At 50.5% G+C, this 26,646-nt stretch overlaps 1 protein-coding gene across 1 annotated transcript; it reads left to right on the plus strand.

Moving 5' to 3' along the window:
- The first annotated feature begins 14,976 nt into the window (after positions 1 to 14,976).
- On the plus strand, positions 14,977 to 25,632 carry LOC132499567 (cytokine receptor common subunit beta-like). The gene is given in 13 exon segments (XM_060114217.1): positions 14,977 to 15,061; positions 15,327 to 15,478; positions 15,561 to 15,729; positions 16,281 to 16,416; positions 16,578 to 16,735; positions 20,312 to 20,451; positions 21,420 to 21,582; positions 22,616 to 22,706; positions 22,927 to 22,984; positions 23,855 to 23,958; positions 24,620 to 25,320; positions 25,323 to 25,403; positions 25,406 to 25,632. Coding segments are annotated over 13 exon segments (2,265 nt in total).
- Positions 25,633 to 26,646: the final 1,014 nt, after the last annotated feature.

The raw sequence follows: 26,646 nt of genomic DNA on the forward strand, positions 1-26,646 counted from the left end.
GATATGGCTCATTTCTGCTCCACGTGGCATCTGCAGTGAAGATGGCTGCTTCTCTCACATGCCTGGTGCCTCAGCTTGGGGCTGGTTGGACATCACTTTCTCTTCGTCGGGTCTCGCCTCTCCTCTGTGGCTAGCTTGGACTTCTTCCTGGCATGCTGACTGCCTTCTAAGAAGGAGCTTCTCAAGGAGACAAGACTCAAAGTGTAAGACTTTATCATGTCTTAACACTGGCTTGTTAAGTTCCCTGTGGTCAAAGAGACATATGGTCAAACCAGGCTCATGGTGGGAGGTGGATGCACAGAGTATTCTTATCAGCAGGTGTGGCTCATTGGAGACTCACCACACTAACAGTCTACCGCAGTGACCATCACTCTCTGGAAAAATCAAAAGCACGTCTCTGCCAGAAAAAAGGGGGACTGCCCCTCCTCCCACAAAAGGGAATGACTTCTTTAAGGTAGGATTGGAACAGGATGCAGTACAGGGAGATGAACTTGGCTTGATTTAATATTTATTGAGTACCTAACTGTGTAAAGCATTGAGTTCAGCTCCACTTCTTTTTTAAAAAATTTTATTTATATTTATTTATTTTTGGCTGCGTTGGTTTTTCGTAGCTGCGCGCGGGCTTTCTCTAGTTGCTGCTAGCGGGGGAGCTACTCTTTGCTGCGGTGCGTGGGCTTCTCATTGCGGTGGCTTCTCTTGTTGTGGAGCACAGGCTCTAGGCGCATGGGCTTCAGTAGTTGTGGCACATGGGCTCAGTAGCTGTGGCTCACAAGCTCTAGAGCGCAGGCTCAGTAGTTGTGGCACACGGGCTTAGTTGTTCCGTGGCATGTGAGATCTTCCTGGATCAGGGATTGAACCTGTGTCCCCTGCGTTGGCAGGTGGATTCCTAATCACTGTGCCACCAGGGAAGTCCCTCAGCTCCACTTCTTAATATTGAGTACCTGATTTCTGCAAGACACTGTTCTTGTGCTAGAAAAACCAGACTTAGGGCTTCCCTGGTGGCGCAGTGGTTGAGAATCTGCCTGCTAATGCAGGGGACACGGGTTCGAGCCCTGGTCTGGGAAGATCCCACATGCCGCGGAGCAACTAGGCCTGTGAGCCACAACTACTGAGCCTGCGTGTCTGGAGCCTGTGCTCCGCAACAAGAGAGGCTGCAATAGTGAGAGGCCCGCACACCGCGATGAAGAGTGGCCCCCGCTTGCCACAATTAGAGAAAGCCCTCGCACAGAAACTAAGACCCAACACAGCCAAAAATAAATAATAAATTAATTAATTAAAAAAAAAGACTTCATCTTTATTTATTTATTTATTTTAAAATATTTATTTATTTATTTGGTTGCATTGGGTTTTAGTTGCGACAGGCAGGCTCCTTAGTTGTGGCACACGGGCTCCCTAGTTGTGATATGCAAACTCTTAGTTGCAGCATGCATGTGGGATCTAGTTCCCTGACCAGGGATCAAACCTGGGTTCCCTGCATTGGGAGCGTGGAGTCTTATACACTGCGCCATCAGGGAAGTCCCATCTTTATTGAGTAGCTATTATTTACTCATCGTATGTGGCAGCTGAAAAAAAATGAGCCATCTAGAGAATTGTCGCTAAAGCAGACCCCACCCTTTTCTGATGTAGAAATTATAATATGCCAGATGCCTATGATTATGTGCCAAATGCTTTACATGCACAGCCTCATTTCATCCTTATGCCGGTCCTCAAAGCTATTATCATCCTCTTCATGAAGATGAGGAAACTGGGGCTTGGAGAGACCAAGGAAATTGCCCTGGGTTGTACCAACAGGAAGCTGGGATGGAAAGTCCAGGAATTTCTGACCAAAGTCATTTTCTGATCTACCAGGAAATCATAGTGTCATGTCAACAATAGGTCCTGAGTGTCACAAACACTCGGCCTGATTAACCACCGTGGGGGACAGTGGTATGAATTCAATACAGTCCTTGTCCTCAAGGACTTCACAGTCTGCAGAGAACTGATGTGGAAGGAGCTGACCTCAAGGCTCATCCACCCATCCGTCGAACATGTACTGTGCATCTACCCTCTGTCCATCCCTGACCAATGAACCAGGAGTTCAGAGACGGTTAAGACATGGCACCTGTCCTCAAGGAGTCCAGAGTCTAGTGGGGAGACAGATGAGTCATTAGATGCTCAGAAGTTTTACACATGCAGTGAGAAGTTCGTACAGGGCCAGTGGAAGCACAGAGGTGATCCTGAGCTGGGAGGGAGGGCTGGGAGTAATAGAAGACCTCATAGAGGAGGAAGCTCTGGAGATGAATCTTGGAACATGAGTAGGTACGTTCAGGTGGCCTGGAAGAGGTACAGCATTCCAGACAGAAGGTACAGTGTGAGCACAAACCCAGCATGGCAGAGCTGCAAGAGGCTTGTTAAGCTTGGAGGGTAGGGCTCCAAGGTGGGGCATGGAGGTCAGGTGGGAATGGTTCACAGAAAGAGAAATTATACCTGGATGGGGCTCTGTTTTGGATGTGAGACCCAGCCCTCCCTCCAGGAACTGAGAACTGAATGGAACACAAAGAGTTAATAATGACAGAAGAAACCATGCAGCTGAGTTGAAAAGATGCTCAATATCCCCAATAATCAGAGCGATCATTATGCAAATTAAAACAATAAATTCATCGGGTTGACAAACATTAAAATGCAAGTGTAGGTGAGGAGAGAAATGAGAACTCTCATACACTCCATGAATCATGGAGTACAGAACATCAAGGAAGAATTTAGCAACGCTGAAATTAAATTTTACAAGCTAGCATTTCCACTGCTGCGTAGCCTAGAGAAACTCTGAAACATGCACACAAGGAACCTCACGCAAAGATAGTCATTGCAGAGTTCTTTGCAACAGCAACACAAAGCACACATCTGTTAGGAGAAGAATGGACAAGGGGGGGTAATTTATGAGTGGAAAGGGCCGAACCACATCTACATACACCAGTATGGAAGGATCTCTCAATATATCACAGTGGGTGGAAATGACAGTCTGCAAAATGAGCCCTATGGTATGAAACATGCCATTTAGGTGACCTTCAAAAAGCATACACCCAACCTCTCCATCACTCATGAGAGTATGGAAGGTGGGTTGGAAGGACACTGCAGAAATTCAACTTCACATTATATTTAGTTTAGCCCTTTTCAGACACAGCTTTGCTTCCCATAACTGCACGAGAGAGCTGGCAAAATGCCCTGCAAGAGAACTCAGATGCTAGAAAGAGCGACCGAGTAACAGAATGCAGGGGAGCTGATTTTAAGTTAAACGAGCAATTTCAATTTGGACAAAATGAACAAATGTGGTATGATTTATGACTGCCTCAGTTAAAGATTTTCCCTCTGGACATTAAGAGAAGCCATTTTAAATTAAACATTGAATATTTTGGAGAGAGAGAAGCTGTAATCTTGGCAAAATAAATAAAACGTGCACAGATTTTAAAACTTAAATAAGACCTTTATTTCACTGGTGCTGTTTCCAGCAGCATTCCTTGTTCTTTGTGTTCCTGAGGTCACTGGATTGTAGAATTCATGGTGATTCTTAAGTTTCAAGGAGGTACAGGGACCAGGTTTTAAGTAGCATTAACACATATAGTGGAAAAGTTATTCATCCTTCAGTTCACGCAGGGCCTCATTTACTCATAGTGATTCAGATCTGTCTTCATATTTTCTTTTCTTTCTCTTTTTATTTTTCGCTGCGTTGGGTTTTCATTGCTGTGCACGGGCTTTCTCTAGTTGCCGTGAGTGGGGGTTACTCTTCATTGCAGTGCGCGGGTTTCTCATTGTGGTGGCTTCCCTTGTTGCGGAGCACGGGCTCTAGATACGTGGGCTTCAGTAGTTGTGGCACGTGAGCTCAGTAGTTGTGGCACATGGGCTTAGTTGCTTTGAGGCATGTGGAATCTTCCCAGACCAGGGCTCAAACCCATGTCCCCCTGCATTGGCAGGCAGATTCTTAATCATGGCACCACTAGGGAAGTCCCGGAAGTTGCTTTTATAGGTTCCTCCCTCAGGTGGTACTTGGATATCATAGAAAATGTGAAGACGGATCTGAAACTTTCCTGGTGGTACAGTGGTTAAGAATTTGCCTGCCAATGCAGGGGACAGGGGTTCAAGCCCTGGTCCGGGAAGATCCCACATGCTGTGGAGCAACAAAGTCTGTGCACCACAACTACTGATCCTGCACTCTAGAGCCCACGAGCCACAACTACTGAGCCCGCGCACCACAACTACTGAAGCCTGCGTGCCTTAGAGCCTGTGCGCCGCAACTATTAAGCTCACATACTGCAACTACTGAAGCCCACATGCTCTAGGTCCTGTGTGCTGCAACTATTGAGCCCACACAGCGCAATTACCGCAGCCCTCATGCTCCAGGGCCTACACACTGCAACTACTTAAGCCTGCATGCCTAGAGCCTGTGCTCCACAACAAGCCACCATAATGAGAAGCCCATGCACCACAGCAAAGAGTACCCCCTGCTCGCCATAACTAGAGAAAAGTCTGTGCTCAACAAAGACCCAACGCAGCCAAAAAATAATAATAATAAGAAGAAAAGAAAGCAACTTCTATTGTTCTCAGGTGACCTGCTTTACCTGGAAGTTATCCTGGTCCAGCTTGCCCCCTGGTGGCAGTGTCTCTAAATTGCAGGCAAAGTAGTTAGGCCTTAGAGATCCAGGACGTACATGCTAAGGAGGGGACCCAGAGACCATTTAGTTACATCTTTCTAACCATGCCTTTCCTGCTCCCCACTCATATCTCCATTTTACAGATGGGGAAACTAAAGCCCAATTGAGTGAATTTATGTTTAATTTGGAAGTGAACAGTCCACATGGTCAACTTTGCAAATCCAATCTGTCAGTGATGGTCCAGTGTGGCTGGCAGAGACTTACCCCCTTCTCCCTACAGGAATCATGGTCTCTGTGGTAAATGGGAGCTAGCAGGAGCTGCAGCAAGTCCAGAGGAACTCCAAGAGGCAACCAGAGACTCTGCAGCCCTAAGTTACTCTCTACCTGGACTCGAGTCCCTGGGAAGACCAACTCCCTTGTCAGAACCTCATTCTCATTTTCAGCAGGGGTAATAATATCAGTCTCAGGTTTGCCTGAGAAAATGCACATCCAGGACAAGGCACAGTGTGTAGCCCTCTTCCAGGCATGTAATAAGTGCTTATTCTTTTCTTTCAGGCCTAGGTTTCCCAACTATGTTTCAAGAAATACTGGGACATGTTAATGGATATGGTGTAAAAAAATGTTCAATTTTCAAATGGAAGATGGTGATTTAAATAACACTGAACAGTTTTCTTTGGTACAAGACTTCTTAGGACCTGGAATATGCTAAGATTCATTGTGTCATCCCAAATTATTGCCTAGTGTTCACTGTCCCCCGCTATGCTGGTACAGACAAAGCAAGCCACCAAGAGCTGTGACAATAAAAATGATTTTGTTAAAATTGTATGTTCAGAAACCTGGGAAATCATCTGGGGGAGGGAAGCCTTGTTTTTTTGAGGGGGGGTGGATGGACTGATGTGTCAACCAAGATGCTCATTATCAAAGCCTAAGGGCCTGGCTCCCTCCCTCTGACCAAGCCTGAAGACATTCCACCTAGGGAGCAGGTAAGTAGTAAGAGAAGGTGTGTGAGCCTGTCCTCAGGAAAGGTGGTGAGTTGGATGGTGGCCCCATGTGAATCAGGCTGAGTGAAGGCTAGCCCAGCCTCCTGCTCCCAGTCCTGTACCTCTGGCTTCCCTGGTTTACAAGCTAGAGGGTGACGTGATCCAGGCAGTGGCCAGGAGGCAGGCCTGTGTCTCTCCTATTTCTAATCTCTCTCCAGTGGGCTTGTATTTACTGAGCACCTAGTATGTGCTGGTGTTTGTCACCATGGGTGGAGACAGGGATGAGTAGTCCTTGTGCTCAGAGAGCTCCCAGGCTGGGGGTGATAATAAGAGGGCGTAGGTGAGTGGAATGCTAGGGAGTGTAGAGGGTAAGCCCTGAAGGTTGTTTTTTATTCTTTGTAATGCAAGGGCTTGATTTAAGCTTTGATTGAAGAGGCATCAGCTTCAAAGATGATAACAAATAAACACATTGCCAGCCATACAACTAAATAAAGAGCTAGGTCACCTCCCCCACTGAGGCTCCTGGTTTTAGAGATCTTGATTGATTTCAATCATTGACCATTTGGGTCACTTGTTCCCATGCTTTAAATTTCCCCTCTTGGGGACTTCCCTGGCAATACAGTGGTTGGGTCTCCTCACTTCTTCTTCTTTTTTTTTTTTTTGCGGTACGTGGGCCTCTCACTGTTGTGGCCTCTCTCATTGTGGAGCACAGGCTCCGGACGCACAGGCTCAGCGGCCATGGCTCACGGGCCCAGCCACTCCGCGGCATGTGGGATCTTGCCAGACCAGGGCACGAACCCGTGTTCCCTGCATCGGCAGGTGCACTCTCAACCACTGCGCCACCAGGGAAGCCCGAGTCTCCGCACATCTAATGCAGGGGGCATGGGTTCGATCCCTGGTCAGGGAACTAAGATCCCACATGCCGCGTGGCCAAAAAATTAAAAAAAAAAATTTCCCCTCTTACGTTTTAAATTCACCAATAAAGAGTGAGTCCTCGAACCTTAGGCCCCCACTTTCAACCCCAATAAAAACAGGATCCCAGGCCCTCCTGTTTTCTCTCTCTCTTCCTCCCCAGGACTTCACTGTATGGCCCCAGTGTACTGTGTAATTTTCTGGTCTTGTAAGTAGTAAATCTTTATTTCTTCAACATTCCCTGATGGTTATTGCTGAGGGGTGTCTTACAATCATAATAAGAATCACATAATAAGAACCACAATGGTGGGTCCAACCACAGCACTGGTTACTGATTGGCTGAGACCAACACAGAACAGAGTGAGAGGGTCAGGAGATGGTGCAGCAGGGCGCTGGGGCTACAGCCCAAGGCCTCCAGGGTGAGCATTAAGAGCCATGAAGCCCTGCCCCAGCCCCAGGAGACTTAGGGTGAATATTGATGGAGCCGGCCAGGGTCCTGGTAGAGACTCGGTGGGGTAGATCATTCCAGATCTGGGGGAAGGAAATCTAAGAGATCTTTTGGAGGTCAGAAGTGCAGACTTCCACAGCTGCTTATTTGTTCCCCAACTGGTCTCCACAGCCCTTCCCCTTAGCTGTCTCTAAGCCCTCAAGCCCTGTGATTAGAAGGTTCTTCCTTCCATTGACCTGTTGACTGGGAAAAAAAACAGCACAACCTAGAAGTTGAGAGTTGTGTTTTATTTGGTAGACTTTCTGAGGACTTCAAGCCCGGGGGGCACAGAGTCTCAGATCGCTCTGAGGAGCTTCTCCCCGGAGGTAAAAGAGGAGCCAGAATACATAGAGGTTTTTGCAACAAAGACCAGGTAGTCGGAACATCGAAAGATTAGCATTAATGAAAGAAAACCAGACATCTCAAGTTAAGGAATTTAACACTTTTCTATGTATGAGAAGATGCAAGAGTCTGGGCTCACTGAAATCATTCCTTTGATCTGCACCTCTGATATCTAGGGTCAGTATCCTGTTCTTTCCCATCCTCAGTCTCCTCAGGGCTCACCATGGGTGGAGGAGCTGTAGTGGCTTGATGGCTGCAACACCCTTTGTTTACTGATATGGCAGGCAACATTTTTCATTCACAGATCTTAACCCATGACCCCTAAGAGATATTCCCTACGTTTTTGCTTTCCTTTCAGTTCTGTCTTTTTACCCCTTTGCCCAGGGTAACACCCCACTCCTCAACCTCCTTGGAAAAGTCTACCACAGAAAAGGTGAGTCACTGTGGAGAGCCTGTATGTCCTCAAACTTAAGGGACTAGAAACCCAGGTAGACCCCATTTAGAAAATAGCACTGAGAGCTTTACGTGCATCAAGTCGGTCACAACACCCCTACCAAGTAGGTTCCTTATTGTCCCCATTTTACAGATCTGGAAATGGAGGCACAGAGAGGTCCAGTGACTTGTCCAAGGTCACACAGCTGGTAAGTGATGGAGCTGGGATTTGAATTCCAAGGGTCCAACTCTGAAGTCCTCACCCTTAACCACAGGTTACATTGCTCTGAGGAAATGTAAATGGTGGTTTTCTCAGGAATTAGTGAGGACAGGAGTGAGGCTTCTAGAATGTTTGTATCAGAGTCCAGAGGAGGAAGTTCACACAGAGATGTTTGTGTTTGCTGCTAGTCCTTAAATTCTTCCTGATAATGTAATGCCAGTGATCTTTCAAAGCTGGGTGAAGGAGGAGGAGAGCTATAAAGTATTTGATCTGAATGAGAGCCAGATGACATCCACAAAGAAAATTAACCTGGGTTATGTATACAGGCTACCAGGCAGGCAGGGCATCTTGGACTGTGGCCTGAGGTCATCAGACCATGTGCTCCATCCCTAAAAAGGAGCATGAGGGCAAAGGCTGGAGGGACTTTAGGTAACACTTGGACCCTCTTAATTAACAGATGGGGAGACTGATGCACACAAAATCAAGTGAAGCGATGACCTCTCAGTGACCTTCCTTACCTTTGCTAACTCAGCTCATGTTGGCGGGCAGAGCTGGGACTTGGGTCTCAGGATTCTTCCTCGGGATGCCCAGCTCAGCCGCCAAACAGGTGTGAGCCCCTGGGCAGGTTACTTAAGGCTGCTCTGAGCCCCGGGGTCCTCATCTGTAACAGAAAAGTCAGAGAACAAACCTCCTAGGGCAGCTGTTGCAGGGGAGGGGGGCGTCAAAGATAAACAGAGCCTGACATTAGTTAAAGGGGTGAAAACAGATTTTACGCAGTGACTACTGACAGTAGGGAAAGAGCTGAGTCCCTTCTGATTTCTGCAGAGGGAACTGGGCGTTTTAAGGAAGAATGAGGGGGTGCGGAGGGGGGAAATGGAGCTCAAGTGAAAAGTTTCAAAGGTTTGGGTCAGGTAAATGCAATGAGACGGAGGTGTCTGGAGGTGGACAGTCGTACAGGCTGAGATTCTGTCCTCCCACAGATACTGGGAGACGGGACTGGCCTCCCTGGTGATTGCTTTTCAAAGGGATGGTTTTCATTCCGGTCCTTGAGGAAGATGCTCCTGGGTTGTAGGAGAAAGAGACATCTCAAAGGGACAGAGGAGGGATTTGTCATGGTGAGCGCTTTCCGGCAACCTCTCTAAGAAACAGGACAGGGACCTACGGTTGGGTGTTGGCTGCAAAGGACAGTACATTCTCTGGGCAGCGGGAACTTTCTCAGGCAGGCCTTTCAATGGGAGGCCTGGGGTCATCCTAGGGGCACAGCCTTACTGTGCCAGAAGCCATGGTAGAGTTTGGTCAGCTCTCTTAGTGCAGGTGTTTGCATGAGTCTTTTTTTTTTTTTTTTTTTTTTTTTTTACATCTTTATTGGAGTATAATTGCTTTACAATGGTGTGTTAGTTTCTGCTTTATAACAAAGTGAGTCAGTTACACATATACATATATTCCCATATCTCTTCCCTCTTGCGTCTCCCTCCCTCCACCCTCCCTATCCCACTCCTCTAGGTGGTCACAAAGCACCAAGCTGATCTCCCTGTGCTATGCGGCTGCTTCCCATTAGCTATCTATTTTACGTTTGGTAGTGTATATATGTCCATGCCACTCTCTCACTTTGTCCCACCTTACCCTTCCCCCTCCCCATGTCCTCAAGTCCATTCTCTAGTAGGTCTGTCTTTATGCGCTAAGAGTTCTGCAGCTTTGAGCGGCAGCCCGGCTGCCCCTGTTGTGTGTGGTACCCAGGAAGCCAACCAACCCATTTACCTTTCCCCAGCAGCCCGAGCCAGAGACCTGAGGCTCTCGTGTCGTGGAATACAGAAACCTGCTCTCCCTCACACACAAACACACACAAATACACCGTCATGGACATACACAGTCACCGGAACAAATGTGTATTCACAGATGGCTGAACATGGCCATGATGCTTACACACAAATACACGTATTTGTACACACATACACATATGCGAGGCATAGAAAAGCATCGCAAACACTCACACATCCAGACTCAAGTGTGCAAGCAGGGGTGGCTTCATGCAGTCGCACAGGGCATAACGCTCACAGGGACCCCACACTCGGTTTAATGATCTCCTGTCGTGCTTTTGAAATGCTTAATAATGTTTGAACACATGCACACACACAGGTGTTCTCTATCTCATTCTGCCTTGCTCTTTCCTCCCGTCTTCTCTTCACACTGGAAGTTCCCACAAAACTCCATCTTCAGCTCTGAAACCTAAGGACTTAGAATGAAAACTGTAAACCGCCCTAGAATGAAAACTGTAAACTGCCCTCTGGAGGGGCTGCCCCTACAGATAGCGGTTGAAGTTATGTCTGACGCTGACCTCCAGGTGGCAGCACTAAGCCGAGCCAAGCCTCAGCTCAGGCCGGGAAGGAAGAAGGGCGGGGCAGGAGGAGGACGTGGGTGACCTGAGAGCCACCAGGCATCTACCCTATTCCAGAAAGTTTGGAGATTTCCCAAAGCAACAGATCTTCCAAGGGTTTATCCATTCCATTCTTCTGTGCCTATATTTTCATCCAATTCATTTTTTCCTGTTTACTTTTTTTTTAAAATAAAGATATATTTTTAAATTAATTTATTTATTTAGGTTACGTTGGGTTTTCGTTGCTGCACACGGGCTTTCTTTAGTTGCCTCGAGCGGGGGCTACTTTTCATTGGGTGCGCGGGCTTTTCATTGCAGTGGCTTCTCTTGGTGCGGAACATGAGCTCTAGGCGCGTGGGCTTCAGTAGTTGTGGCGCACGGGCTTAGTTGCTCCGCGGCATGTGGGATCTTCCTGGACCAGGGCTCGAACCCGTGTCTCATGCATTGGCAGACAGATTCTTAACCACTGCACCACCAGGGAAGCCCTCCCATTCACTTTTAATATTTTTCTTTTTTGTTTCTTAAAATTTTCTGATTACAAATTCAACACATTTTATTATAGAAAATCACACGCAAAAGAAACTAAAAAGCATCCATAACTTGACACTTTTTTTTTTTTGGCTGCGCTGCGGGGCATGATCTTACTTCCCCGACCAGGGATGGAACCTGTGCCCCCTGCAATGGGAGCACGGAGTCTTAAACACTGGACCGCCAGGGAAGTCCTTGGCATTTTTTTTTAAGTCTGTAAAAGAAAGTGACAGTATCTCCCCTCCCCCAATGACATACTCTGCCAGATATTTTTCTCTACTTAAACACAATTTCTTCTGTATACATGTAAACACACATACAAGTGTTTTATTCCACACCCCCCCAAATACACTCATATTCTACACATATTCTCCAACTTACTTTTTCACTTAATATGACTTCGTCCTGTTTTCAAGTCATCATGTATAGATAGATCTGCCTCAGCTTTTAAACATTCAGAATCTAATATTCCTAAGTCTGGTTTTTGCATAAGTTAGGTGTGAAAAGGCCACCTACAAATCGGAGAAAATATTTGCAAACCATATATCTGATGAGGGGTTAGTATCTGAAATATATAAGGAAATCTTACAACTCAACAGCAAAAAAACAAATAGCCTGATTAAAAAGTGGACAAAGGAACTGAACAGACATTTTTCCAAAGAAGACATACAAATGGCCAACAAGTGCTCAACATCACTAATCATCAGAGAAATGCAAATCAAAACCACAGTGAGATATTACTTCACACCTGTCAGGATAACTTTTCTCAAAAGGACAAGAGCTAACAAGGGTTAATGAGGGTATGGGCTAAAAGAACCCCCTGTGCACTGTTGGTGAGAGTGTAAATTGCTGCAGCCACTGTGGAAAATAGTATGGAGGTTCCTCATATTAAAAGTAGAGGTACCGGGCTTCCCTGGTGGCGCAGTGGTTGAGAGTCTGCCTGCCGATGCAGGGGACACGGGCTCGTGCCCCGGTCTGGGAAGATCCCACATGCCGCGGAGCGGCTGGGCCTGTGAGCCATGGCCGCTGAGCCTGCGCGTCTGGAGCCTGTGTACCGCAACGTGAGAGGCCACAACAGTGAGAGGCCCGCGTACCGCAAAAAAAAAAAAAAAAAAAAAAAGTAGAGGTACCATATGATCTAGCAAGCCCACTTCTGGGTATATATCCAAAGGAAACGAAATCAGTATTTTGAAGAGATAATTGCCCTTCCACGTTCATTGTAGCATTATTCACAATAGCAAAGATATGGAAACAACCCAAGCATCCATCAGTGGATTAATGGATAAAGAAAATGTAGTATATATACATAGTGAAATATTATTCAGCTATAAAAAGAAAGAAATCCTGCTATTTGTGGCAACATGGATGAATCTGGAGGATGTTATGCTAAGTGAAATAAACCAGACACAGAAAGACAAATAATGCATGATCTCACTTATATGTGGGACCTAAAAAGTAGGACTCATAGAAATGAAGAGTAGAGTAGTGGTTGCCAGGAACTGGGGGTGGGGGAAATGGGGAGAGGCTGGTCAAAGGGTACAAATTTTCAGTTTTAAGATGAATAGGTTCTGAGGTGTAATGTACAGCATGGTGACTGTAGTGACTAATACTTTATTGTATGCTTGAAACTTGCTAAGAGAGTAGATCTCAGAAAATGGTTACCATGTGAGCTGATGGATGGATTAATTCACTTGACTGTGGTGATCATTTCACAATGTATATGTATATTAAATCATCACGTTGTATGAGAAAAACACACTGTACCACCTAAATATGTACAATGTTTATTTGTCAATCATACTTCAATAAAGCTGGGGAAAAATACTTTGGGGTGGTAAGATGTGGCAAAGCCTATTGAGGATGGGGAAGCCTCATTCCCATCAGTCATCCGGGGACACGGAGCTGCACTGCAGTGCAGATGTTCAGCTGCACGAGACAAAAATATCCAATGAGCATGTAGAGCGTCTGCTCAGAATGCTTCGTTGTTAGGACAAGTTCATAGCAGGACATAATTCGTGATGTGCAAGCACTTGGCAACTGATCAAACTAGCTGGATCTTTCAGGTGTGATCTCCCCACTCCCTGCCACCTCTGTAGCGACACTAAGGGAAGGTGTAATTTACTGTTGGAGGATAGGAGAAACCAGATGCTTGACTGAGGGACTGTTAGCATCACCATAACACCTTCTCTTTAGTCTCTTTGCTTCACTTTCTATCAAACAAACCACATGTTCCTAGAGACCTTTGGGAGTGTGATAATCCCTGCTTCAGTGGCGAGAGGAACACAAACCTTCTTAAAAGGCTCTGCAGTGGTTTTTCTTTGCAGACCAGGGACAATGGTGGGAGATGCCATCTTTGCAATGGATTCCCTGAATTCAGTGGGGCTTGATGGGATCCAGGTGTAGTGGAGCCTAGGAGGAGGTATTTGAAAGGTGGGTGTGCTTGGCATCATGGGAAGCAAAGCTGAAAGAGTCAAAGGATAGTATGACCTGAGAGGGCTTTAGCAGAAGTTAATTGGTCACGGGGTACTTAGGACTGATGTAGTGGGGCAGCCTATGAAAGTTTTAATCTGTACAAGTGAAAACACTCTTAATGGACAGAGATGTGATTTGAATCACCACACTAGGGAGCTTTACCCCCTCGTCCAGTTCCTAGAACTGGGCCGATTTAAAAAAAAAAAAACTGTAAAAAAAAAATGTAAAAATCCATTTTCAGCTTCCAACAAGCCGTGGGCCAGATTTGTCCCTCGGGCCAAAATTTAACAATCCTTGCTCCAGACAATACTGGGGAGAGAGCATCACAGGTCAGATGAGTGAGGAAGCCAGGAGAGGTGAGTGTAAGTGTACCATGGAGGTGAGGTTTAAGGTGGGAGGTTGGAGTGAGCAGACCATAAAAAGAAGATGGAAGTGCAAATCAGAGGGAGTAGAAGGGATTCATTCATTAATTTGCTCCTTCACTGAGTACCTACATAGGCCAGGAGAGCATTGAAGTGCTCAGGCAGTATCCCTGCCCCCACTGGGCTTACAATCTGATAACCAGAGAAGGCTTCCTGGTGGAGGAGACCAGACAACTTAGGGATGGGGCACCATAGTGCTTGGCCTTCTAGAGCATGCCCTAAGTCAGGATGTCAGTTCTAGGCCCCCCAAACTTGGCAGTGAGTCAGGGAGGGGACAGATGTGTGTCTGATCTGCTCTGAAGCTACACGTGTGGAGATCTGGATATTTCACTTCCTCTGTCAGGTTCTCCATCTGTGAAATGAGCTTGTGGACTACATCTCTCAGGTTGGATGAAAAGGTTTTTTCATTGGTTTCCCAGTTGTTCAGTTAGGAGCAGCTTCCTAGGGCTCCAGGCTGACAAGGAATCCCAATGCATGACAGGCTCAGGGGCTGGGAGTGCATGATTGATTAGTGATGCCTGCTGTGGCTGGGGCTGGGGCAGCGGTGCTCTGGATCTGCCATTCTGGGCTGAAGATTTTCTGAGTCTCCAGCTCTGACACGCTCTATCATGCCCTGTCCCCTGTCTGGCATAGAATATTGACATCTCGTTTGTCCCTTGCGGAATTTTTTGTGTTGGAAAGTCATCTCTCAGCATTCAGATATAGAAGCTTCAGGAAGTCTGCAGCCATGCCATTCATGGATGAATCTGCTCACCCAATCCTGTAGGTCCCAGCAGGTGTCTGCTTGCTATTGGTGATGGAATGATTTCATGAAAAGTCTCTGAAGGTGGACCTACATGTACTCATTCATTTATTCCTTCATTGATCCATTCACTTTGTCCCCATATTGAATGAACCACTCATCTCAGGCCCAGGGGAGAGGCAACGGGGTCAGGACCCCACCCCTGACATCCACAAGCTCCTGGACTACTTGAGGGGACAGATGTGGAAGCATCTATATCCTCCAGGGCTATAAGGATCATACAAAGGGCTATGGTGGGGCAGGAAAAGGAGCAAGAGATTCTGCCTTGGGGAGGGGTCCAAGAATGTTCTAGAGAAGGAGACATGTCTGCTGGGCACTGAGAAGTGCAGGATGACACTGGACACTGGAAATAAGAAAGTGTGGACAGGAGAGGGAGTAACATGAGTCACAGCGTCCTCTGCTGGGGAGGAGGCCACACAGACCTCCTCATGAGCAGTGTGGACAGAAGGAAGCTCCACTTGGAGTGTAACTGCCAGCACTTTGCATGGAGCTTATGTTCTGTGCGCCCAGCAATCTGCACATCTTCATTCACATACACACTGAAAACTCACAATTCAGCAGATGAAGGTCTGAGGCCCACAGAGGTGAGGGGTCTCTCCAAGGTCGCTCAGTCCGTGGTGGCAGTGCTTGGCCTGGAACCCAGGTCTGTCTACACATGGGCCATGCAGGCCCTGAACCTCCCACACAGTCGTCCAGCCCCTTAGGGACCCTTTCCTTCCTCTGCCTCCAGTGCAGCCCCCCGCACCCAGGGACCTCAACATCCGTGCTGCCGGGGACGGTTTCCTGCTGTCCTGGAGTGTGGCCCATGGGAGTTCCCAGAGCCACTGGCTGTCCAGCCTGGAGTTTGAGGTGGTCTACAGGCGGCTTCAGGACTCCTGGGAGGTAGGGACCCCACCAGCTGTGCCCTGCGCCCACGGGGACCTGGCCCAGCCGACCCTGCTCCAGCAGCCCCTCTCTCCCCCAGGACGCCCCCACCATCTACTCCAGCACCTCCCGGGCCATCCTGGGGCCAGAGCACCTCATGCCCAGCAGCAGCTATGTGGCCCGAGTGCGCACCAGGCTGGCCCCGGGCTCGGGGCTCTCAGGACGGCCCAGCCAATGGAGCACAGAGGTTCGCTGGGCCTCCCCGCCAGGTAAGAGTCGGAATTGGGACACTGCCCCCCTGTGGGAAAGGCAGCTCATTACAGCTCCTGGACAGAAGGCGTCCAGGGGTCCACACCATGGGATCCACGGAGGCTCTGAGCCATGTGTTCACAGTGACTTCCCTGGCCCACCCCGTCCCTACTGTGACTGTGCAGAGGCAGCGGCTGCATCTTACTCACTTCTGGGCCCCAGTTTGTTGCCCACTTGCTGTGGAGGGACAATTACAGTTTAATCACAATGGCATATGAGCATCTGTGTTTTCGTGAGCGCTGCGCCATACGCAGACATACCAACGTGATTGTGCTAAATTCCCAAACCCTGAGGCTGACATGCCCTCCCAGCTTTGCACAGGGGGGTGTGAAGGCTCACAGAATTCACTCTCTGACCTGTGTTTACACAGCTGGCCCTTCGGGCTGAGTTTAACCCCTGGCCTTTTTGGCCCCAATGCCTATAATCTCTCTGTGATGAGCCTCATGGTGGGCCCACTGAGGGCTAGGGAATGAATGAATGAGGACTGAATGAGGGGCTGTCTCCCTCCCAGGGAATGAGTCGCAGCCCCAGAACCTCCAGTGCTTCTTCGACGGGGCTGCCCTGCTCCGCTGCTCCTGGGAAGTGAGGTCCGAGGTGACCCGCTCGGTCTCCTTCACCCTCTTCTACAAGTCCGGCCCCAGTGCAAGGTGAGTGTCCCCTGCCTCTGTCCCCTCTGCTCCTGTAGGCCTAGCCCTCTCCTGGCCTCCTCCTGCCCCTGGGGGCCCAGCAGAAGCCACAGTTCATCTGGAGGTCTCCTCCCTTATGTGGCCCTGCCTCCCCCTGCCCTCGCCTGTGCCGTGATCCTCAGGGAGGAAGAATGTTCCCCAGTGCAGACGGAGGAGACCAGCAGCCCTTACGTCCGGCACTGCTGCCAGATTCCCGTGCCTGACCCCAGGAACCACAGCCAGTACATCGTCTCTGTTCGACCAAAGGAGGAAGAGAAACTTATAAAGAGCTCAGATAACAGTGAGTTTACCCCCAGCCTTCTGCATGGAGAGTCTTGTGACGGCACTGTTTCCTTGGTAACCCGTATAAACTCAGGGTTCCTCATGGCCCAGTTCATGTTTGTCACATTCCATGAAATGCAGTCCAGCAACCCAAACTGAACAGGAGTAAGTCTAATGTTTAAATTCTCAAAAAATATATAAGTGATGCAGTTGATAACATATCAGTCCAATTCTGAAAATACTTTCCCCATTCATTTGCTCTGTGTTCTCAATCTGAGTTTCCAGAACTTTGGCAACTGACACCAGTCAGTCTCAATTGCCCTCTCAGCATGTCCATTGGGATGTCCAATGTTATTTTACACCTAACATACTCCATAATGAATGTCCCTTGTCCCTCTTATCCTGCTTTTCCATATCCTCCCCACTTCCCTAAATGGTAAGTCTTTTTTAGTTGCTTAACCCAGAAACCTTGGGATCCTCCTTGTCTTAGCTTTCTCTCAAATGCCACATCCAGTCTCCCAGCAAATTTTGTCACCTCTATCATTTTAATGCACCTAGAATTGGACCATGTGTCTACTGCAGGCCTTAGTGCAGTGAGGTCTCCCTCTCCCATCCTTGCAGTCCCTTCAGTCTCTTCCCAATCAGCAGCCCATCTGATTTTGTTAACATATAACCAAATTATGCCCCTCCTGTACCCCAAACCTTCCAAGAGCTCCCCTCCTGCACAGAGGAAATAACAAGATCCCTGTCACAACCCACAAGACCTTTCTGACCTACTCCCCTTGGCCTTTGACTTCAGCCTCATGGCCTCCTCCACATTAGGAGACTCTCTGGGCACACCCCTGCCTCAGGGCCTTTGCACCTGCTTCCCTTTGTTCTCTCAAGTTGCATGGCTTCCTCCCTCACCTCCTTCAGGCCTTTGCCCAAATATCACAATCTGTGTGAAGCCTTCTCTGAAAAGCTTATTTAAAATAGCACCCAACCCAGAAATCATGGGTCACCCCACTTTCTTTTCCCACAGTACTTATCACCACCTGATGTATATTTATCTATCATGTCAGCTTTGTCAAGAAAGGGACTTTGCTTTGTTCCCCAGAGCAGCACCTGGCACACAGTAGGCCCTCAAAGTGTGTTGGATCAACGTACAAACATTGCCTGACAGTACAGGTCTCTCCCCACCTCCTGTCCGCTCTCTGTCCTTTGCCCCACTCTTCCTCCAAGGCTCCCCCCTCCCTCATTGCCTCAATCTACCCCTCATGGATTTTCGTACGATGCGGATGGGGAGCGGAGGGGCCAGGGCCAGTGTGGGAAGGAGTGAGGGGTAGGAGGAAGGAGTTCCTTCTTCTTGAGGCCTTTGAAGCAAAACAGGGATAAAAAATAACAATGTAGCTAAATAGGATCTTCTTTTTTTTCTTCTTCTTATAATAATAATAAATTATTAAATTAATTAATTAAAAATTAAATAGTAATAATAATAATAATTTTTGTCCCTGCTGTACTTTGATGACCCCAAAGAAAAGCAATCTCTTGTACTTGCCGAGCACTTTTAAAAAAATATTTTAATTTCATTAGAGTAAAGTTGGTTTACAATGTTGTGTTGGTTTTAGGTGTACAGCAAAGTGATTCAGTTGTGCATGTACATATTGCCTAGCACTTCAATATTGCAGAGTGTTCCTTGCTCTGACCTTTTAACTGTGAGGGACACAGCCCCTGGTTAAGGGCAGCAGGTGTGCCAGGTAGACCCAGTTTGAAATCTCCGGATTTCCCAGTGAATGGCTTTGCTAATGCCCAGTTTCTATGTCTGTAAAGGGAGGCCCCAGTTACACAATGGAAAGAAGGAGATCAGGGGTTCAAGCCCAGGTCTGACTCTGGAGGCTGCATTCTTCTCCCTTCTGAGATCCTGCCTCTCTTCCCCTCCCCCTTCCAAAAAAATCTGGGAGCATTTCCTCCTGCAAAAGCCAGATGATCCTTCGTTTCTGTACAGCCTGAACCCTAAGAGATCTCAGACCCGCTGTCCTGGGATAAATCAGGCCGGCGCTGCCCTGCTGGACCCAGTAAACAAGCTATTTCCCCATCTGATACCATTCATCCCAGTTATGGGCCAGTGGTGAGCTGGTAGAAAGCTCAGACTCACCATTCTATCCCGTGGCCCTCACCCCTGTCCTGAGGAGAAGGAAGAGCGATGACAGTGGTCTTTGTTTCATAGATGAGGAAACTGGCGCTCAGAGACCAGTGGTAACTGGATAAACTGACACATCAAATGCAGAGCCTGGGCTGGAATCCTCGGCTTCTGTATTAGTTTCCCATTGCTCCTGCAACAAATTACCACAATAATAAAAAAGACTGAAATAGGTTTCACTGGGCTGAAGTCAAGGAGTGGGCAGGACCACAGTCCCTCAGGGGGCTCTGGGGGAGAATCCATTTCCTGGCCTTTTTCAGCTTCTAGAGCTGCATCCCTTGGCCCCTGGCCCTTCCCCCATCTCCAAAGCCAGCAGGGGAGCATCTTTGAGTCTCTTTCTGCTCCTGCCAAGTGCCTTTTCTTTGTAGTCAAATCTTCCTCCTGTCACCAGCATATAAGGACCCCTGGGATTACATTTATTTTATTTTTTTAAATTAAATTAAATTAATTTATTTTTAAATTTTTTGGCCACACCACACGGCATGTGGGATCCTAGTTCCCCAACCAGGGATCGAACCCCTGCCCCCTGCATTTGAAGCACAGAGTCAAACACTGGACCGCCAGGGAATTTCCCCGCTGTGATTACATTTAGAGCCCACTTGGATCATCGTGTCCCCATCACAGCATCCTTAACTTAATCACACCTGCAAAGTCCATTTTGCCATGTAAGATAGCAAGTTCCAGGGCAGGACCTGGATACTTTTGGGGGTCATTGTTTATTCTTCCACAGCCTCTCTCTCTGATCTTTTCATCATGGCAGCTCCAAATCCTGCCCCGAGGGTCAGCCTCAGGGAGGGGTGGGCACAGGGCCATTGGAACAGCCTGGCCTGTGTCCAGTACTAATGAGGGGATAGGTCTCTCAGAGCCTGGATGGTGTGTCCGCAGTGAGCACCTCCGAGTTCCCTCTCGAGGTGGGCAGTCTGCACCTGTGTCCTGTCTCTGGAGGACAGGGGTCAGTCCCATGCCCGGCAAACCCTCATGAGGGGCAGCCAAGAGAAGACAGGCTGGAGCCACGGGTGGGGCAGGGCACTGTTCCAGGGCCTGAAACTCTGTTCACCTCCCCTTCTCAAGGCAGCATAAAAGGCAGGTGCCTTGGTGACTTTGACTCTGCCCACGTTAATTTCAGGAAAAAGGCACAGATTGTCCAATGCGGCTTCTTCAGCTACTGTGAGTAACCAGAAAACCAGCCACCTCATTACTGATCAACAGACTGCAGCTTATCTCAGCATCTCCCTGGAGGAGCTGGTCTGGCCATGATAGATGCTGGCACCCCAAGTAGGGGCACAGAGACCTGTGATGGTGGGACCTGGGGTCCCAGATCAGTGAACAGAGCACCTGTGACCAGCATGGACCACAAGGGATGTTCCACTGGAGGAATGTTAGAAACAGTGTTCTCTAAAATTTCCCTCCCTGCAGTCCAGATGGCTCGCCTGATCCTCAGTGTAACCAAGGGCAGAGGTGGCTACACCCTGCACTGGAAAGAAAGAAAAATGCAGGACAAACGTATAAATCTCATCCTCCAGGTCCAGTACAAGAAAGAAGCAGCCTCATGGGAGGTGAGGGCCTGTGCCCGAGGAGTGGCCTGGATGGGGGAAGGGGGAAGCGAGAAAGACCAGGGAGAGGGCCACCTGCCAGGTTCCTGGCTCCCAGCAGGTGCCCAGTCAGAGGGAGCCACTGGGACTTGGTGGTCATGCCCCTGTGCAGTCAGCAGATCACTGTTCCTTCCCTTGGTGAAGGAACTGAGACTCACAGAGGTGATGTGAACTTGGCCAAAATGAACACGTGACCTGGAATCGCAAAGGATATGTAGACTTCAGGACGAGAGACAGCTGGAGGAAGGATTTTCAAAAGTCATAAAGAGGGCATTTCTTCGCAAGAGTCTCATCCAGAATGCAAATGTGCAGCTGCTAAGAGGAGAGCTGCTCCCTGCGAGGTGGGCAGGGCTCCAGCCTGGGACTCAGTATCGGGGCCCCACCCCCAGGTATCCATCAGGGCCTGTGGGCAGACCCTGGAGCTCCACAGAGGCCAGTTCAGAAACCTCGGAGCCAGCCCCAGACCTTCAGGCTGGAAATGGGGAAACTGAGGCCAGAAGGGGGTGTGTCAGTGGTGGAGGTGGAAGTGGTCCGTGGGCTCCTGAACATCTGTCTAAGGGTCCAGAGTCCAGTCATCCTGCACTACATCCTGGGAAGGCCATAATTAGGGTCCAGGCTGTCCCAAGAGGAGCTGGGAGGCTGAGGAGGGACATGGTGACTGACTCCTCAGGGTTTCTGGGCCTCGGTGTTCTCATATGTCACGGGGTGCATTGAAAGAGGTGCTGTCCCTGATCCTGTCTGGGTGCTGTCCCCCTGTGGGCACTGGAGTATGATCCTCCGTGGTGGGAGTGATGCTGCCTGAGATCTGATGTGACTACAAGCTGGGGACTGGTGGGTAGCAGAAAATCTGGGGTGCTGAGGCGGGAGGGCTTCATAGCTGTGCCCACGTGCACCAGACTTCAGCACACCTGCTCACACACCTGCACCCACAGGAGACCAAGACAGAGGACTTCCAGAATGCCCACAGCATGTGCCTGCCACCTCTGGAGCCTGCCACCAGGTACCAGGCCAGAGTGAGAGTCAAACCTGACCCCCAAGGCTACAACGGGATCTGGAGCGAGTGGAGTGATGGGAGCTCCTGGGACACCGAGTGGGGTATGTCCTCCCGGCCCTCACTCACCCCTCCCGGCACAGCCCCACTGGGCAGAGGACGGGGACGATATGGACATGAGATGTAACCCCACCCCAGGCTAGCATCCTTCCCTGCCAGGTGTCATTAGAGATGAGAAAGTGATACCTGCTGTGCAACACGGACTGCAGGTGAGGTCTCGAGAGGACAGAGGAGAGCGTGTCTCACCAACACGTCTCCCTAAGCCTGGACCTTAGCCCTCTATTAATATGGCCCATGCTTTCATTAGCTTTTGTGGCAGCTACTACCCAGGGACCACCCAGCCCGAGTTTTCTGTTACCATGAGGAACTACAGACTGGGGCCTGGGATTGGAAAGCTTTGGTCTGATTTCTCAACCTTCCCTCAATCTGCACTTGTTAATTTCATTTATCAGTCACCATCGCCATAGCGACCACCAGGAGACAAGTACAGAACAAGGTCCGGGAGGTGGTGGCAGAGAGAGGAAAAAGTGTTGGCAGAAAGGTCCCCAGTCCCAGCCAGCCATAGCAGGGAAAGAGCACGAGGAAGAGGACCCCAACCAAGCAGAAAGAAGGGCTGAGCCCCTGGACCTAAGGGAAGGAGACCAGGGGAGTCCTGGAGGTGCCCAGCCTCTGACGGGCTTGAGGCCAAGTGGAGAGTTGTGAGGGCCCCTGATGGGCCTTTGCACCTTCTGGTTCCTCCACCATCACCCCCTTCCCCATCTCGGCCTCTCCAGGCCTCCCTTTTCTTGATGACCACCTTCTGTGCTGCCTCCTTCGGGAAGTGCCCTATGATTGCCTCTGGCTGCAGTCACTGCCCACCTATAGCAACACCTGCTACTGGACAGGATCTAACCCTCTGTGTCCTGCCAGCAATCCAGCACTGTGGGTGGCTCAGACAAATGTCTTTTTCTTTAGTCTCTTTCTGGCCTCTTCTTCCCCTCTACATGCCAAGGCAGCAACTTCACCTCATCTCCTGAGCCCCCAGCCCTTTCCCTCCCCAAAAGTTAATGCTCCTGTTTCCTCCTGGCTGCCTGGAAGTGCCGCCCATGTGGGTCCTGGCGCTCACCCTAGTCATCAGCACCTTGATCCTGCTCGTGTCCCTGTGCTTCTGTGGTGTCTACGTGTACAGGTAAGGCGACTCCAAGATGGGGGAGGGCGCTACCCAGGGCCCCAGACGATGCCAGGGACCTCACAGCTGACTTTCTCCAGTCTCTGCTTTGCAACTCACACCCTGTGGAGCCTTGGTCAAAGCTGCCCTCTTCCTTGGCTTTACTTTCACCTTGGTACATGAGTACGAGGCAGCTGCCCTGAGGTCTTGGGCAGCGATCACCTCCCTGCTGTCTTTCCAGGCTGAATCAGAGGTGGGAGGAGAAAATCCCCAACCCCAGCAAGAGCCACCTGTTCCAGGTAGGGGCTGGTTGTGAGGGCGGCGGAGCCGCTGGGCCCCTGTGCTCCTGCGCCCACGTCCCCACGCCGTGTCCTCCTCCCCTTCTGGTGGGCCTTGAGTAGGGGTGGTATGTGGCCAGGCCAGGGGCTGGGAAGCTCTAAGAGCTGGGACGGCCCCTGCAAGCCCAGCACTGTGATCCCCTGGGTCCCCCTGATGCACAGGGTACCCCGCCTGCGGGAACTCACGTGGAACAGCAGAGAGGGCTGGAGTGGGGATGCCAGGACCGAGGGGGCACAAGGAGAGCCTTAGTCACATCGGGGGCACCGGAGGGTGGTGGGAAGCAGCATGGCTTCCCCAGGACAGGGCAGCAGCGCTGAGCTCTGGAGGATGGAAGGTGGTGTCAGGTGGGAGAGGCCACTGCTGGCAGAAGGCGAGTGGAGGGTGGAGACAAGACTCCTTGGAGAAGGGACCTGAGGGGCGTGGGCGGTGAGTCTGGGGCGCAGCACGGGAGGCTGAGAGGACCCCGGCGAGGGCGCCGGCACGTGGGGGGCGGGAGCCCTTTGGTCAGGCAGGCAGGGCCAGGACGGCCTTGGGAGGGTCTCACGGCCATTGCGGAGGGGACTAGGGGTGAGCGTGGAGACAGGGACAGCGCAGGTGGGCGTCCTCGTGGGAACAGGCTGCCTGTCCTGGCTGCCCCAGAGCCCCGTCCAAGTCCCAGCCCCTCTCTGTCCCTGTGTTCCTGGGGGCAGGAGGGCGTGGTCGCTGCGGCCCATGCTGAGATGCCGCCAAGTCTGGGGGCTCCTGAGCCCTCGTCACCCTCAAGGCCCTCCCCGACCTCACCTCCTGGGGGTCCCCCACCCCACAGGCACAAACGCCCTCTCTCCCCGCAGAACGGGCGCGCCGGGCTCCGGCTCCCACACAGCCTGCGCGGGGTCGGCAGCGGGAGCCCCGCACACAGGGGGCTCTGGGGCGGCAGCTCCGCTCAGCTGGAGGGGTGAGTGTCGGAGAGGGATCCCAGGAGGTGGGCCCGTGGCTCCCGCCTGCACGTCGGGGGTCAGGGGAGGTGGCCTCGGCCTGGGGCTCAACGGGAACAGGGCCTTGGAGGCTGGCTGCACTAAAGCAAGAGGCGTCCCGGCTGGATGGCGGGAAGAGCTTCCCGATTCCCAGCTTAGGGAGGGCCGTGGCCAGAAGCCGGTGACTGGAGCAGACGACCTCCCCCGGCTCTGCTGCCCAGGGAGACACCACGCTGCCTTGGTCCCACTGGGTGGCAGAGGATCTGCGAAACCTCATGGCCTCAGCACCTGAGCGGCCGGCTCACCACTAAGCCTCAGGTGGGGCAGGTGAAGGCCGAGGGCATGGCCGAGCCCAGGCTGGGCGCTGACGCTGCGTGCTGGCAAGGAGAGGGGGCGGGAGGGGCCTCAGCTGGCAGAGCGTGACCTTGAAGGAGAGCGCGGGGGCTGGAGGGGGATCCACAGGGACGCTGGAGGGGCGCCCGCTCTCCTGTTCCCGGCCACCTCCCTCACCTCGCCCTGCTCTCCGTTTCCTGTGAGCTCTGGGTGGAGCCCGGCCTCCATCCCCACCCCAGGCTCCCTGTGCGCGAGCTGAGGCGTCTGTCCAGGGTGGTGCCAGTGTCCCTGCCCTTGTTCTCCGCACAGGGTGTCCCCTGTAGACTTCGGGCACAGCGAGGTGTCACCTCTCACCACAGAGGACCCGAAAGATGCCTGTGACTCATCATCTGAGCCTGACATGACTCTGGTCACCTCGGACCTCCTCACGGAGCAGCCGCCCAAGCCCCCGCCAGAGCTGGCCACCCCCGCAGGCAGGCCTGAGAGCCAGGATTCTGGCTTTGATTTCAATGGCCCCTACCTGGGGCCACCCGACAGCCGCTCCCTGCCGGACATCGTGGGCCAGCAGGGGCCCCTACAGACAGGCATGAGCAGGAAGCCGCAGCCCCCAGGGTCCCTGGAGTACCTGTGTCTGCCCACAGGGGGGCAGGTGCAGCTGGTCCCACTGGCCCAGGTGATGGGGCTGGGCAAAGCCAGGGATGCGGACCTGAGGTCCAGCCCAGGCACCGAGGGGAGCCCTTCCCTGGAGCCAGGGGCAGGCCCTGCCCCTCCTGAGCCTGGGGTGATGGTGGGTGGTCAAGGCCCGAAGGACAGGCCCCCCCCAGGTCTGCCCACTGGCTCTCGGGGTCCTGAGGAAGGCACTGTGGCCACTGGTTACGTCACCACCGCAGAACTGACATTCACCCCACCCACAGGGGCCCCATCTCCTTCACAGGCTCCCCCTCTGAACCTCCCCTCAGACCAGAACCCCTACTTCCGTCCTGGACTGGGTGATGGGCTCCCTGCATCCTCGGCCCTCTAAAGCCAGAGTTTGAGGGCTATGTGGATCTCCCTCCAAGTATGGACCAGTTTCCCTAGTCTCCTCTGGCCAGTCCTTGCCTCCTGCAGTCAACAGCCCTATCCTGATCCCTGGGGACCCCAGAGAGATGAGTGCCCAGCCTTCCCACCCGCCCAAGGCGCTCCTCATCCTGAAGCGTGTAGGTGACTCTTCTCTCCCCTCCAGCTTTGGAGTATGCCAGGTAACTCTCCAGGGCAAACTCCTGGAACTAAGTTACCATGGTCAAGATGCCCATGGCAGGCTGAGTGTGAGGGACAAAGTATAACTCAGATCTTCAAAGGGTGAAGCCACTGCAGCATCTAGCACCACTGAGGAGTGACAACATGCCTGGAGAGGTCTAGCTGCTTCCTCTGACTCAGCTGAGGCTCTGCATCTGCCTTTCATCCCCTGGCTTCTTCCCCCGAATTTTCCATGTGTCCAGAAGAGACACTGTAGTAAAGAGCGGTGGTTCCCAAACTTTATCACACACTAGAATCAACTGCAGAGCTTGCTACAACAAAAGAGTTGTTCATTCAGTAGGTTTTGGGTGAGACCCCTAGGTTGTATTTCTCAGGAGTTCCCAGGTGATACTGATGCTGCTGGTCTGGGGATGGTACTTGAGGACCTTGGTGTAGAAGCAAGGGCTCAAACAAGAGCTATACCTCTGCCCATTAGTGGGCAGAAATTGCTCACAATTAAGATTAATTATGAGCAATTAATCAAGATTCTTCTTTGTTCCCCTCTGTTACTGATTTTGAGTTTTATTGTATTGTGGCAGAAAATGTAGCCATGATACAATAAAGAATTCCTCCTCTCTGGAATTTCTTTAAACTTTCCTTGTGGCTAAGTAGATTGATTCATCTATATCTATCTATCTATCTATCTACCTATCTATCATTCATCTATTTATCTATTTATCTATTCCCTAGGAATAAAAGAAAAAAGCAAGAAAAGATAATCTTTATTTATATATTATATACATATTGTATATTTTACAGTTACAAATATACTTATTCACCTATATAATCTCACTTATTAATTATTGTTTTATATAAGTTATATCCAGAGGCAGTAGAGGGAAATAGCTCCGATTCTATAGTTAGATTGCCTGGGTTCAAACCCCAACTCAGCAACTTACTACCTTTAGGTAAGTTCCCAACCCTCTCTGTGCCTCCACTCCCTCATCTGTAAAATGGGATGATAATCATGCCCATCTCACAAGGTGCCCAGGAGGATTAAGAGAGTAAAGTGCCTGGTATAAAATCAAATATTATCTAAGTGTCAGCTCTTAAATAACTTC

The sequence above is a fragment of the Mesoplodon densirostris genome, chromosome 11 (genome assembly GCF_025265405.1).
Source record: "Mesoplodon densirostris isolate mMesDen1 chromosome 11, mMesDen1 primary haplotype, whole genome shotgun sequence".
Classification (NCBI taxonomy): domain Eukaryota; kingdom Metazoa; phylum Chordata; class Mammalia; order Artiodactyla; family Ziphiidae; genus Mesoplodon; species Mesoplodon densirostris.